We start from the raw sequence: 14064 nt of genomic DNA on the forward strand, positions 1-14064 counted from the left end.
ATCTACTCGGCGCTGCCAGCCAGCTACCTGGTTCGGCTCTTCGGATCTTTGACTCAGCACAAGCTGAACCACTCGACGCAGCCAGCCAGCTACCCGTTTCGACTCTACGAATATTTGGCTCACCGCCAGCTTAAACTACTCGGCGCAGCCAGCTATTCGGTTCGGTCTGTCGGACCCCTGGCTCATCGCCGGCATCTCTGCCCGGCTCTGTGCCGGCGCCGCTGCACGTCTCGTCGGATCCCTGGTTCAGCGCAGGCGTCTCCCAGCGCGATTGCTTGGCTCTTAGACAGCGCGGCCACCCTCCCTCCCTGCCAGTGAGGCCGATCTAATATCAAATTAATACATGGTTCCCTCGGTTTAATTTATAATTTCCTCTATTAAATGTATTCTTCCCTTGATTTATTTTATTGCTCCCTCTATTTAATGTATTATTTACTTGATTTATTCATCCTTCCCTGGATCTGTTTCACTGTTCAACTTTATTTATTGTTCCCTCCATTTAATTTATTGTTTCCTCTATTTAATTTTTTGTTCCCTCTATTTATTTAATTGTTCCCTTTATTAATTTTCCCTTAATTTATTTCACAGTCTTTCAGTTTCCTCGATCTATGTCTCCGTTTGATTTAATTCATTGTTCCCTCTATTTAATTGTTTCCCTCTGCTCATTGTTAGCTCGGTCTTTTTCTCAGTTCCCTCGATCTATTTCTCTGTTCAATTTAATCGTTTCTTCTCAGTGTTGGCTCGGTCTATTTCTCAGTTCCTTCGTTCGATTTAATTTATCGTTCCCTCTATTTAATTGTTACCTAGGTCTATTTCTCAGTTCCCTCGATTTATTTCTTGTTCGTTTGAATTTATTGTTCCCTCTATTTATTTGTTTCCCTCTGCTCATTGTTAACTCGGGCAATTTCTCAGTTCCTTCGATCTATTCCTCTGTTCGATTTAATTTATTGTTCCCTCTATTTAATTGTTTTCCTCCGCTCATCCTTACCTCAGTCTATTTCTCAGTTCCCTCTATTTAATTGTTTCCATCTGCTCATTGTTAACTAGATCTATTTCTCAGTTTCCTCGGTCTATTTCTCTGTTCGATTTATTTATCGTTCCCTCTATTTAATTTGTTTCCTCGATTTATTCCACTATTCCCGATCTATTTCATTGTTTGATTTATTTTATTGTTCCCTCTAATTTATTGTTCCCTCGATTTACTCATCGTTCCGTCATTCTAATCCACATTTAGATTTAATTTGTTATTTCCCTCTATTTACTTTATTGTTTCCTTTAATTCGATTCCTCATTTGTATTCATTGTTTCCTTTATTTTTGTTGTTCCTTCAATTTATTTCATTGTTCCCTTAATCTTATTTCATTGTTTCACAGATTTGTTCCCTAATTTATTGTTCCCTCAATTTGATTAATTGTTTCCTCGATTCCAGCCGGCGAGGCGGAACCCTACGCCCGGCTTTACTACGTACTTTTACCATGAAGGAAGGCGACGGCTCTCTTTTCTGCCCTCTATTCTTTCCGTTACATCGATTCTTTTCTCTGTTACCTCTATCAATGCCAGCGAGGCGGAACCCTACGCTCGGCTTTACTATGTACATTTATTTCTTTTCTCTGTTACCTCTATCAATGCCAACGAGGCGGACCCCTACGCTCGGCTTACTATGTACATTTATTTCTTTTCTCCGTTACCTCTATCACTGCCAGCGAGGCGGACCCCTACGCTCGGCTTTACTAATGTACATTTATTTTTAAAGGAACGCGACGGCTCTCTTTTCTGCCCTCTATTCTTTCTCTTACCTCTATTCTTTTGCCTGTTACTTCCATCACTGCCGACGAGGCGGACCCCTACGCTCGGCTTTACTAATGTATATTTTCTGTTAAGGGCCGCTATGGCTCCTTTCTGTTCCCTCGATTCTTTTCTCTGTTACCTCGATCACTGCAGGCAAGGCAGACCCAGGGGCGTAGCAGCAAATTCTGGGCCCTTTTGATTAAAATCGAGATCAGTTAACAGTTAACAGTTATCCACTGTTTGTTTATAAACTGGTTAATGGATATCTTACGTTAGGAGGCTCAATGTCTTTTACCTGTTTGGCAACTAGCTAAGCTAATGCAAGCATAAAATATCAGCAGCAAATGTCTGGAGTGAACTACATTTACTTTAATTGGACTTTGCTTAACAAGCAAACTCGGTTTACCTTCGGGAAAGAAAGCCACCATCAGCTGCTTGCCCTCTTTCTGCCTTCTTTCTATTTCCTTCCTTTCTTTCGATAACCTGATTTCTTGCTTTGGGCAGCAGGATGCCTCTAGCCCCCAGGTCTTTAAATCTGGGCTCACTGATGGTACACCTGAAGCCGGTAGCTATTGGGCGGACTAAACCATTTTGCGCCTCCAGGAGGGGGCCCCCAAAATGTCCATATGTCGACGGACCGTGATGCATTCTTCAGTCAACGCTTCTCTCCGCCTGCCGTTTGCATCCCATCTGGTGTCCGTGTTCTTTGTCTGGGCGCCACCCCTACTGCTGAGACTAACTTTGGTCCTGCCTGTTGCTCATTTTTTTTATTTTTGGGGGGGACTACGCAGGACTCTCTTCAGGCTTCTCTTCCTTGATTTATGGAACATATGAACACGTCAGGCCGAAAGGAACAGTCAGACCACCAAAGACTTCATGAGTTCAACCCCTGTACGCAGCTGAATGACCAGAAACTTTTAACTGGGAGCAGGTGTCATAACCTAGTTGTCGATTTAAATTTACATGGTCGTCACATTCCTTTGTCGAGAAAAAAACTCACCTTGCCACGAAACCTGTCGAACTCCCCATTCAGTCAAGCTTATACTGGTCTGCAAATTTTATCACGAGGATGTTGCTAACTCTGTATACCATCTACTATTAAGTCATTTTCACTCATACCACCCCTGAAACGCTGTTAAAGATCTTATGAAATTCTGCTGAAGACTTCAGTCTCTCACCATGGCTTACCTCTTTTCAGTTCAGATTCGGCCGCTGGTCCTCCCACTTTCCTCTTTTTGGGGGGACCTGGCTTGAGAACCGTCTCAAGCTGTTCTGAACTGTACCCCAAGCAACATCATCACAGTTCCCCTCCCCGCATCGCGTAGGCGGGGTTCATTATAGCAAATTAGAAAAAGAGAGAAAACAGCAGCTTTATTTCACCAATAAATGCAGATAGAAACCATATCAGCTTTACTGCACCCATTTAATCAACACGGATGGAAGCGCCAAAAAGAAGCTTCTCAAATGATCAGACGCCAACAATTCCCACTGAGTAATAAAACTGAAGAACTGGAATAAGCTGATCTCAGACCGACTTTCAGAGGAAGCTGCGGTATCCAGAAAAAAAAACTACTTTTATTAATCCATTACATTAATTAACTAAACAAATCATCAACCCTCTAAACAACAGATTAATTGTCTAAAAATCTAACAATTAATACTACTAATAAAATAGTGCTTTAATAAGAAATAATACTAATAATAATTCATCCTGTCACACATGATTGTGTATAAATCTATTTAAGGTTAATGTATACTTATAATAATACAATAAATCTGCTCTTAATTTTATAAAAGAAGTGCTAATTTAAGTTTGGAGCTGTAGATCTGGTTGAGTGTGGTTTCTCAGAAGTGATCATGTGACTGAAGGAAACTAAAATCCTTCATAAGCGGAAGTGAAATTGGCCACAGTAGCCCTGCCCTTTGCTGAGCTGTGGGTTTTTATCATCTTCTCTGATGAGCCTCAAGGCTTTGCTCAAAGACCTGGCCATCAAATGTTTAGATGGAGATCTGCAGAGGTGTACCTGCACCCACTGTGAAACATGGTGGAGGATCGTGATGATCTGGAGATGCAAGGCTGGAATTGGGCAGTTTAGTCTTTGTGAATGACATGTGAATCAAGTTGCATACAAGATTATCCTGGAACAAAACTTAATTTATTCCGTTCTAGTAATGTTTCCCAACTCTGTTTTTCCAGCAGGACAATGTTCAATTCCACACAGATCAATTAAGGTGTGGAAGAAGGACCACCAGATCAAGATCCTGTCATTACAGCACAATCTCCAGCCCTGAACCCCATTAAAATCCTCTGGAATATAATCAAGAGGAAGACGGATGATCACAAGCCATCAAACCACCAAACTAAACTGCTTGAATTTTTGCACCAGGAGTAAAGCAGCATAACGTTATCCAAAAGCAGTGTGTAAGACTGGTGGAGAGCATGCTGAGACAGATGAAAGCTGTAATTAAAAAACACCATTTATTGATTCTGAACTCTTCTTATTAAAATTATCATTCATTTGATAAACCACTCAACAACCGAAGCAAACAAACCACAACATTACACTAATTATTATAATAATACTAAACATACTAAACACTTCTGCAGGGGTTTTTACCTGATGGTGGTCGTGGCGATATTTGCTTTGGTACTTTGGGCGTCCCCTCCCACCGTCAGTGTGTAGTCATTCTCCACAGGCTGCTGCTGCTTCTCTTGGGATTTATATATATGTGTGTGTGTGTGTGTGTGTGTGTGTGTGTGTGAGTGTGTTATATAATAGTGAACTGCCTGGCCTCAGTGTCGAAGGAGCTACAGGAAAGTCAGCAGAAATTATACAATAAACATTTCATAGAATTTAATCAGACTTAAACGAAAAATGTAAAGAGATTTTTTTTAAACATAAAAATAATTCTCTGAACTAAATATTTCTAGTCAGCACAACTTCTAGTGGATTTCTTCAAAAGTTAAAATTTTCACAAAACACTACAAATCTATTATAGTAAATCTCCTTGTAAATTAGCGTATTCTAAACTACACCGGTTTCCCCCACTTCACTGGATTTCTGTAGATCTGCTTCTGTAACTCTACTGTTCTCTTCTATTTCTACTCTGATCTAATACCTTCAGAGTCTCTAACAGATACAGAACTGAATTCATACTGCATCTGTGGGCTTCCTGTATGTAGCTGTGTCTGAGTTTGAGTTGTGAAACTGTTTCCTGTTACGCAGATCTGCTTGCTCTCTTTACTCATCAGTTTTATAACGGAGCTGCACTGAAGTCTGGCTTTAAAAGCTTCCTCTACAGATCAGAAGAGGTTTTATATGGAAAGTTTATGGTCAGAATGATCTAAAAGCTAAATTCTATCCTCTGTTCCAGATCTAAAAGTACAGGAGTTTAGAAGCTGAGGACTAAAAGCTCATGGACTGATACAGCTCTGCTCACAGCAGGTAAGATCATTTCATTTAATTACACTCTTTATTTTTACTCTTTCTCTCTGGATTCTACAGGATACATGAACAATGTCTTTTAATATGAACTTTCTGATCTTTACTTTTAACACTCCTCTGCTACAGTTTCAATATGTACAGTTAATATTATCCTAAACTGGAGAATTATTTTATTAAAATGTAATGAAAATTACTGTGTTGTCTGATTTCTTTGTGTTTCTTTATGTTGTTTGTTTGACCTAATTCTCCTCAAACTCCCACTTCACTCCTGACCATCACTGATCCAGTAAAGCTTCTTAAAGAAGGAGCGGTTGGTGTTTTGTAGATGTTACTAATAACATTAAAACATGGGTTCTGTCCTCCTTCAGAAATCCAGGAACTTCTACATCTTTACCAGAAATCCTCCACTAAACCTGAATCTACTCTCCTTCTACAGGAGCAGTCCTACAGGATGGAAGGTGATCCACAAGTGTTGGAGGACGATCCAGATCAAAAAGGTGATGTAGCAGATGCTCCTCCCCCATTTTCTTTCCTTTCTCTTTCTTTCTTGGACAAGATCAATCATTTTTAACTAATGTCTTATATAGTTTCTTATATTTAGATAAAATAAAGAAATACTAATGAACAAATATTGGAAATCATAAGGTAACATGATTTAAGTTTTCTCTAGTGCTTCTTCCAGGTCCACTCTCACACATTTTGTCCAAAACATGAAAAGAAAAGTGTTTTTAAAGAAATTTGCTGACAGAGAATAATTGATTGGTAGGTGGGTAGTAACACGCTACGTTTACTTAATTACATTATATTTTTAACACTTTTACTTGAGTACATTTGTGATGTCAGAAATCTTTTACTCCATTATATTTACCTTTGTTCCTCACGTTACACATTACAACTATAAGTAATGAGTCATTTTTAATTCAATGCACATTTTCTGTTGCTTAATTCAAACACATCTCTGAAAGCTTCCTTCAGGACCTTGTACAAGTCCGTTCACCAGGAGCAACATCTGTCCAGGGCTGAACGATTTTTAATGAGCCCCGAACCCGAATGCAATGTTTAGAGAAAAGACACCTAGTTTTCCTCACGTTTACATCGTCCTCTTGTTATAACGCATAGTTATAAGTGCTCTTCACACATCAGAGTTTACAGATCTGTCCCACATCACTTCCTACACCCTGCACTAAATCTACTCTCTGGAGAGGTCAACAACACACAGTGCTAAAGGTCACAGGGTTTTAAACAGTCATGGGTTTACAGCCCCACCCCCTGGTTCACTGCAACCTGCAACACTGTAAGAAATTTGATACAAAAAATTCTGTCCATCTGTAATTTCAGAACGACAGCAGTATTTATAGTAATAAAGCTGCAGATTAACAGTATAACATTATTGAATTAACTATGTTAGACTAATTACAGCTTATTGTTGTCAGCAGGGCCAGGAACCACGAGAGACAAGTGCTGATTAGAAAACACAGGTTTATTATAAACACAGATCCAAAGCATCATACTAGAACGTAGTCAGTACACGGTAAAACATGCAGGTTAAACAGGGAAAGGCAAGATAGTAGTCAGAGGAGGAAACAAGGTCGGTAACAAAAATCCACAACAAAACCAGAGGGCTAGGCAAGAGAGAAAACTAAGAGCAGAAAAGGGGTCGATAACAAGAATTCAAGAAAGTCAGGAAAACGCGTCATAACAGAGCTAGAAAACTAGTTAATACTCGGCGAGGAACAAAGGGAACAGAGGGCTATTTATACAGGTGCAAACAGGTGTGGGAAATGTGTAATCAGAATGTGAGAAAGGCTGAACGCTGCAGAGTCACGTGTTCAGCCGAGTCATTGTAGTCCATGGGCTGAGATTGCTGGGAAATGTAGTCTTTGGGGGGGACAATTGTCCTGAATAGGCAGGCTGACAAAGTCAGGACTGACAATTATTCAGTTATTTAACAAAATAATCTTACTGATAAATATATCGACTCATCGTTTTGATAACTAGTAGCCAGCAAATACATCATATAAATCTCTTTGGGAAAGAAAAGAAACTCACTACTTGAATCGTTTTGTTAATCAATATTTTCTTACTTTTACTGAGGTGATAATTCAAATGAGCAGTTTTACTTTTACTTAAATAAAGATTATTTTGAAGTAACAGTACTTTTACATAAGTTCTGCCTTTGGCTACTACTCCACCTTTGGTTGATTCTGAGTTTTGACTGTGAGAATTTTGATACACTTGGAACTCAGACTTTTGCTGTCATGTGAACACAGATCAAACCAGTCCTGTCCAGAACACCACAACCCAGAACCCCACAGCTCCCAGTGAACTGGTCCAGAACACCACAACCCAGAACCCCACAGCTCCCAGTGAACTGGTCCAGAACACCACAACCCAGAACCCCACAGCTCCCAGTGAACTGGTCCAGAACACCACAACCCAGAACCCCACAGCTCCCAGTGAACTGATCCAGACCACCACAACCCAGAACCCCACAGCTCCCAGTGAACTGGTCCAGAACCTCACAGCTCAGACTGGAGGGAATGTCATTGCACCTGTTCTACATGGAAATGTGTTTCATGGCTCAGTTCATTTTCACTCTGTAGCTGAATCTAGGCATGAAGGTAAATGAAAAATAAAAAAGAAGAAAAGATAAAAAAAAAACTTAACTGTCTTTATCAGACACTGATTGTACACAAATGCCATTTTTTGTTTCTGTATAATTTTATCACACTGAGGTCACAGTTTTATTAAGAACTGTGTGATAAAAAAATAGAATTATCATAAAGATGCAAAGCATATGAACCCTTAAACACATGCACTACTGTAGAGAGACAGAACTAATTTAACTCTTAACTTTACTCATTTCAGAGTAATACCAAGACTTTATTAATACAAGACCACACACATACACCTATCAGCCATTACATTAAAACCACTGCTAGATAAACTGAGTAACACTGATGAACTGGTTCCATTCAGTAACACAAAAATGAAAGTGTGTTAAAGAAAGTTTAAACTATATTAGATTTAACACCCTTTTCTCTTTAAAGTCAGTCTTTAGTGTGTGTGTGTGTAATGTCGAATGGAGGTAGTGCAGTTGAACACAATAGACAGTGAACACCAGTTGATGTGCATAAAGTGAGGATAACTGATATCAGCCATACACAAAGTGGAAATATAGTTATATAATTATTTAAATTCAGCAGTGCAAAAGATATGTAAACAGTAGATGAATGAACTACTAGTGCAAAATAGGGTAGAACTATAAAAATAGTGTTCTAGGCATCAGCAAGTCTGAGAATGTGTCCATAGCTGGGGGTGTGTCCATGGTGTGGCCAGAGTTGCCAGAATGAAAAAGTGTCACAGAGTCTTCAGTTTGCTGTGCTGAGAGGAGTTGAACAGTCTTATGGCCTGAGGGACAAATTAATATGCATTATTAATCTAAGACATGCAGCTTCTCCATCAGCAGCCAGAGTCTGAGAGAGAGAGAGAGAGAGAGAGAGAGCACAGTACCTAATGCTGTTTCTCCATCAGCAGCCAGAGTCTGAGAGAGAGAGAGAGAGCACAGTACCTAATGCTGTTTCTCCATCAGCAGCCAGAGTCTGAGAGAGAGAGAGAGAGCACAGTACCTAATGCTGTTTCTCCATCAGCAGCCAGAGTCTGAGAGAGAGAGAGAGAGCACAGTACCTAATGCTGTTTCTCCATCAGCAGCCAGAGTCTGAGAGAGAGAGAGAGAGAGAGAGAGAGCACAGTACCTAATGCTGTTTCTACATCAGCAGCCGGAGTCTGAGAGAGAGAGAGAGTACAGTACCTAATGCTGTTTCTACATCAGCAGCCAGAGTCTGAGAGAGAGAGAGCACAGTACCTAATGCTGTTTCTCCATCAGCAGCCAGAGTCTGAGAGAGAGAGAGCACAGTACCTAATGCTGTTTCTCCATCAGCAGCCAGAGTCTGAGAGAGAGAGAGAGTACAGTACCTAATGCTGTTTCTACATCAGCAGCCAGAGTCTGAGAGAGAGAGAGCACAGTACCTAATGCTGTTTCTACATCAGCAGCCAGAGTCTGAGAGAGAGAGAGAGTACAGTACCTAATGCTGTTTCTACATCAGCAGCCGGAGTCTGAGAGAGAGAGAGAGAGAGAGTACAGTAGGTCATGCTGCTTCTCCATCAGCAGCCAGAGTCTGAGAGAGAGAGAGAGAGAGAGAGAGAGAGAGAGAGAGCACAGTACCTAATGCTGTTTCTCCATCAGCAGCCAGAGTCTGAGAGAGAGAGAGAGCACAGTACCTAATGCTGTTTCTACATCAGCAGCCAGAGTCTGAGAGAGAGAGAGTACAGTAGGTCATGCTGCTTCTCCATCAGCAGCCGGAGTCTGAGAGAGAGAGAGAGTACAGTAGGTCATTCTGCTTCTCCATCAGCAGCCGGAGTCTGAGAGAGAGAGAGTACAGTAGGTCATGCTGCTTCTCCATCAGCAGCCGGAGTCTGAGAGCGAGTAGAGTAGGTTGTCCTGTTTCTATTTTAGTAATAAAGAATAGAGCTCAGTTCAGTGTTTTAGTGCTTGAATTATCTGATATTGTTTCTTATTCTGTACTGCTGTGCTCTCTCTCAGGTGCAGCAGGTGGAGGACAGGTAATGAGTGAGAGTTCAGCAGCCTCTTATACTACACTGACTGCAGGTAAACTCATTAAATAATCGCAGTTATTCTGTGTTAATACATGAACATTACCAATGACCATGAAACATTAGCAATTAACACTGTGGTCTTCCCAATATACTGAGTCTCTATAGTGATATACACTTTCACTTTGCATTTGGGGTGTAATGCAGTTTGTGAATTACCGTTACATGCAAAAGATTAGCCACATTTTAATAATATAATTTTGATTGTATTAAACCTTAATCTCTTTTTCATAACATAAAAATACAAAAATATGCATTTACATTATAAAACCAATGTTTGGGCGTTTTGCAAAAATCTCAGCCTGTATCATTCCAGGTTGTAGTTTAATCTTTATTTCGATTTTTTTGCTGGTTGTGGAATAAAAGTTTTAGTTTTTCTTTATCTGTCCACAAAACAATTTACCCAATTTCCTAAAACGAATTGGGCCTAAAATTGTGAAATGTGAAGGCAGCTTTGTAGAACTTCCACTGACATTTGGGCATAAGTTACTTTCTTTCATTGTTTAATTCATTTAGAAAATTGTTGAGAGGGGCCCATGTTTTCAAATATTAGTACAAATCATAATTTATGAGGCTTGGAAATTGAATTCAGATGATTTGCATATGAGTGTGTGTTTAGCCCAAATCTTTACTCTTTACTCTTTAATCTGATCAGGCAATGGGACGAGCAGATGGAGGTGAGACTTCTTAGTTATAAGACGTTTCATTTGAGATTGTTTGCAGATTTTCTGCTGATAAAAATTTGAGCTATGTAGCTGCCTGGTAAAAGGTGTAGATAGTGTGCTGGTGACCACTACTGCTTGGCTGGTATTGTGTTTTTAGGCTTATATGCCTAACCCTAGCTCACTTTACTGAACTTTTTTTACTGCTGGTAGTTCTGTAACTCTGTGTTCTGGTATAATATTAATATTGGAATTTTGTTGTATATTTTTCATTTTTGAGTGAACAGTATAGCAATCTCATATCAACAATTGCTGGCAGTTTCCACAGATAACAAGCTAGGTGAATAGTGAAAGTGAAACTGAGGGAGAAGATGGAGGAAAAAAACACGTATTTTCTCCTCTGGCTCAGAACACTGTTGTTAAAAAAAAAAAATTGTGCCAAACGTACAGTATAACATGTTGAAAATACTCTTAAGTCTGATACTCTTTCACATCTGAAGGCACTGAATGTACGGCAATTGAAAATATTCAGCCGAAATATTTCTCATGGTAATTCTGTTTTCCTCTGCTGCATTATACGATCTAAGTTTATTGTTATTATGTGTGTGTGTGTATTTGTTGTGTACTACAAAATGTAAATTACCATTCAAATAATAAATACAAAATCTTTACCTATAACTCGACACTATGTGAGCATGCTTTGACAAGATAGCATGCCCCTGGTGGTAATTTATGAGGAAATGTTGAACAATGTGGCACAAAGAGACTGCATATACCAAATGATTATTTTGATTTATACTTATATTCATCTGCAATTGTAAAACATCCTGCATTAAGGTATTATATTTATTGCTCAGGCTACATTACAGGTTTAAAGTTTTTTATCCTGTCATGATAAACAGATTAAGAATTAAACAGTGTGCATAAGAATTGTTTTTATGTTTGAATAGCTTTAAATGAGCTTTACATTACAAAATGTGTAAATACAGGTGCTCAAGGGTGCTCATAATTTTGAAGACTTACAGTATTATAATGTATTTCAGAACATTGTCTTTTAGTTGAGATGTTATTGAGAAACAATTGATACTGACATCAGTGTTTTTTACATTTCAATTTTTTTTCTTCAAATTGTTTGTTTACTAATGTAAAATAAAAACTGATTAAAAGCACTTTCTCTTCTCTGTCAAAAGATGAACAACACTGCATCAAGTTGAAGGACACTCTGAAATTGAACTATGAGCATGTAATTGAGAGCTCACAGACAGGTCATCAGGAGTTCCTGGAAGATATCTACACTGATCTCGTTATAGTGCAGAATAAAAGTGGAGGAGTCATTAATGAGCATGAAGTGATGCAAATAGAGATGTCTCCCAATAAAGCTGGCAGTGAGGAAGAGTGTATAAAATGCTGTGATATTTTTAAAGTCCAGCCGGGTACAGGTCGACGGAACAGAAAAGTGATGACAATGGGAATTGCAGGAGTCGGAAAAACTGTGTCCGTCAACAAATTCATACTGGACTGGGCAGAAGGAAAGGAGAACCAGGACATTCAGTACATTTTCCCTCTACCCTTCCGTGAACTAAATCTGAAGAAAGAGAAGGAGTTCAGTTTGATTGGACTACTGAATAACTGCTTTTTCTCCTCAAAGCCTGCACTGAAGTCTCTTCCAGAGGAAGATGGTAAAGTGCTGTTTATTTTTGATGGGCTGGATGAGTATCGTTACCCACTGGAGTTTAAAGATGGAGAGGAAGTAAAAGATGTGAATGAGAAGAGTACAGTGGGCTCACTGATCACAAATCTCATCAACAGAAATTTGCTTTCCTTTTCTCTAGTCTGGGTAACTTGTCGACCAGCAGCAGCGCATCTGATTCCCCAGAAATACATCAATCTGGTGACAGAAGTACGAGGATTTAACGATGAACAGAAGAAAGAGTACTTCACCAAATACTGCAAAACAGAGGATGTAGCAGAGAAAATAATTTCCCACATAAAGAAGTTAAAGAGTCTCTACATCATGTGTCAAATCCCAGTCTTCTGCTGGATCTCTGCCACTGTACTTCAGCCACTGATGGATAAAGAGAGTGAGAAGAACATCCCCACAACCCTGACAGAAATGTACATGAGTTTCCTACTGCAGCAGAAAAACCTGATGAAGGAGAAATACAGTCAGAAGACTGACCCTGAGCGCATCATTCTGAAGCTCGGTGAACTGGCCTTGACTAATCTTGAGAGTGGAGAGCTGAACTTCTATGAGGATAATCTTAAGGAATGTGGGATTGATGTTACTGATGGTACAGTGTTCTCAGGAGTGTGTACACAGATTTTCAGCCAGCAGAAGGGAATTTCTGAGAGAAACATTTTCAGCTTTGTGCATCTGAGTGTTCAGGAAAGCCTTGCGGCTGTATATGTGCATCACTCCCACTGCAATAAGAAGAAGAATGTTTTCAAAAAGAAAGTTTTCAACAAACTTTTGTGGATTAATAAGAAGATAACAGATCTCCATAAGAGTGCAGTGGACAGAGCTTTGCAGAGTGAAAATGGACACCTGGACCTTTTCCTCCGCTTCCTCCTCGGCCTCTCTGTGGAGGACAGTCAGAAGGTTCTGACCGAACTTCTGCCAAACCTGAAGATTAAAGCAGAGAGCGTTAGCAACACAGCTATCTACATTAAGGAGAAACTTAAAGAGGAAATGCACTCTGAAAGAAGCCTGAATCTCCTCCACTGCCTGAGTGAACTGAAGGACAACTCACTCACAGCTGAAATCCAGAACTTCCTGAACTCAGGAACTCTCTCAAAACAGGAACTCTCATCTACACAGTGGTCAGCTCTGATCTTTGTGCTGATGATGTCAGAGGAGACTCAGGAGAAGTTTGAACTGAAGAAATACAGAGCGTCAGAAGAAGGACTGAGGAGATTACTGCCTGTGGTGAAAATCACAGAGAGAGCTCTGTGAGTTAAAGAAATATTATGATATTATTAAGAAGCTTAATAATACTAGTTAGTATGATCTCTCTCCATATCATTATGTTTAAGCATTTTTAGAATAAAAATATACTACACCAGATATACAAAGTATAATAAAAATTATATTAAATCTGACATCCCCAGAGGGATCTCGCTGACAAGGGATACATTTTTACCCTTCACACTGTTCATTTTAACTCAGGAAGTATTGATGCATAGGACATGACCGCAATATATGTGGAAATGATTGTTTTAAGTTTTAAAATCTTATAAACTAGGTACACTATCCTACAAATACAATAAATAATATACAAAGGTAGTGGTAGTAATAGTCGCGATAGTATAAACATTTGCACTGATAATTAAATTGACTAATTGGAAATTTCCCAAGAGGATGACTAATATGTTGAGCTCATATGCTAATAAGTACAGTTACAAAGAAGTTTTTTATTATCAAAGTTACTGATCAGTAAATAAAGTCAAAGTCAGGACTGTAAGTGGAAGTGTAAGCAAACCACAATATAAAATCC

General features: G+C 39.3%; 1 protein-coding gene across 1 annotated transcript; it reads left to right on the plus strand.

Annotated features, from left to right (window-relative positions):
• The first annotated feature begins 7190 nt into the window (after positions 1-7190).
• On the plus strand, positions 7191-13523 carry LOC125784891 (protein NLRC3-like). Its single transcript, XM_049469037.1, has 3 exons — positions 7191-7855; positions 9838-9903; positions 11761-13523. Exons 2-3 carry the CDS (start codon positions 9861-9863, stop codon positions 13521-13523), a joined length of 1806 nt encoding a protein of 601 aa, XP_049324994.1. The 5' UTR covers positions 7191-7855; positions 9838-9860.
• Positions 13524-14064: the final 541 nt, after the last annotated feature.

This window comes from Astyanax mexicanus, chromosome 1 (genome assembly GCF_023375975.1).
Source record: "Astyanax mexicanus isolate ESR-SI-001 chromosome 1, AstMex3_surface, whole genome shotgun sequence".
NCBI lineage: Eukaryota > Metazoa > Chordata > Actinopteri > Characiformes > Acestrorhamphidae > Astyanax > Astyanax mexicanus.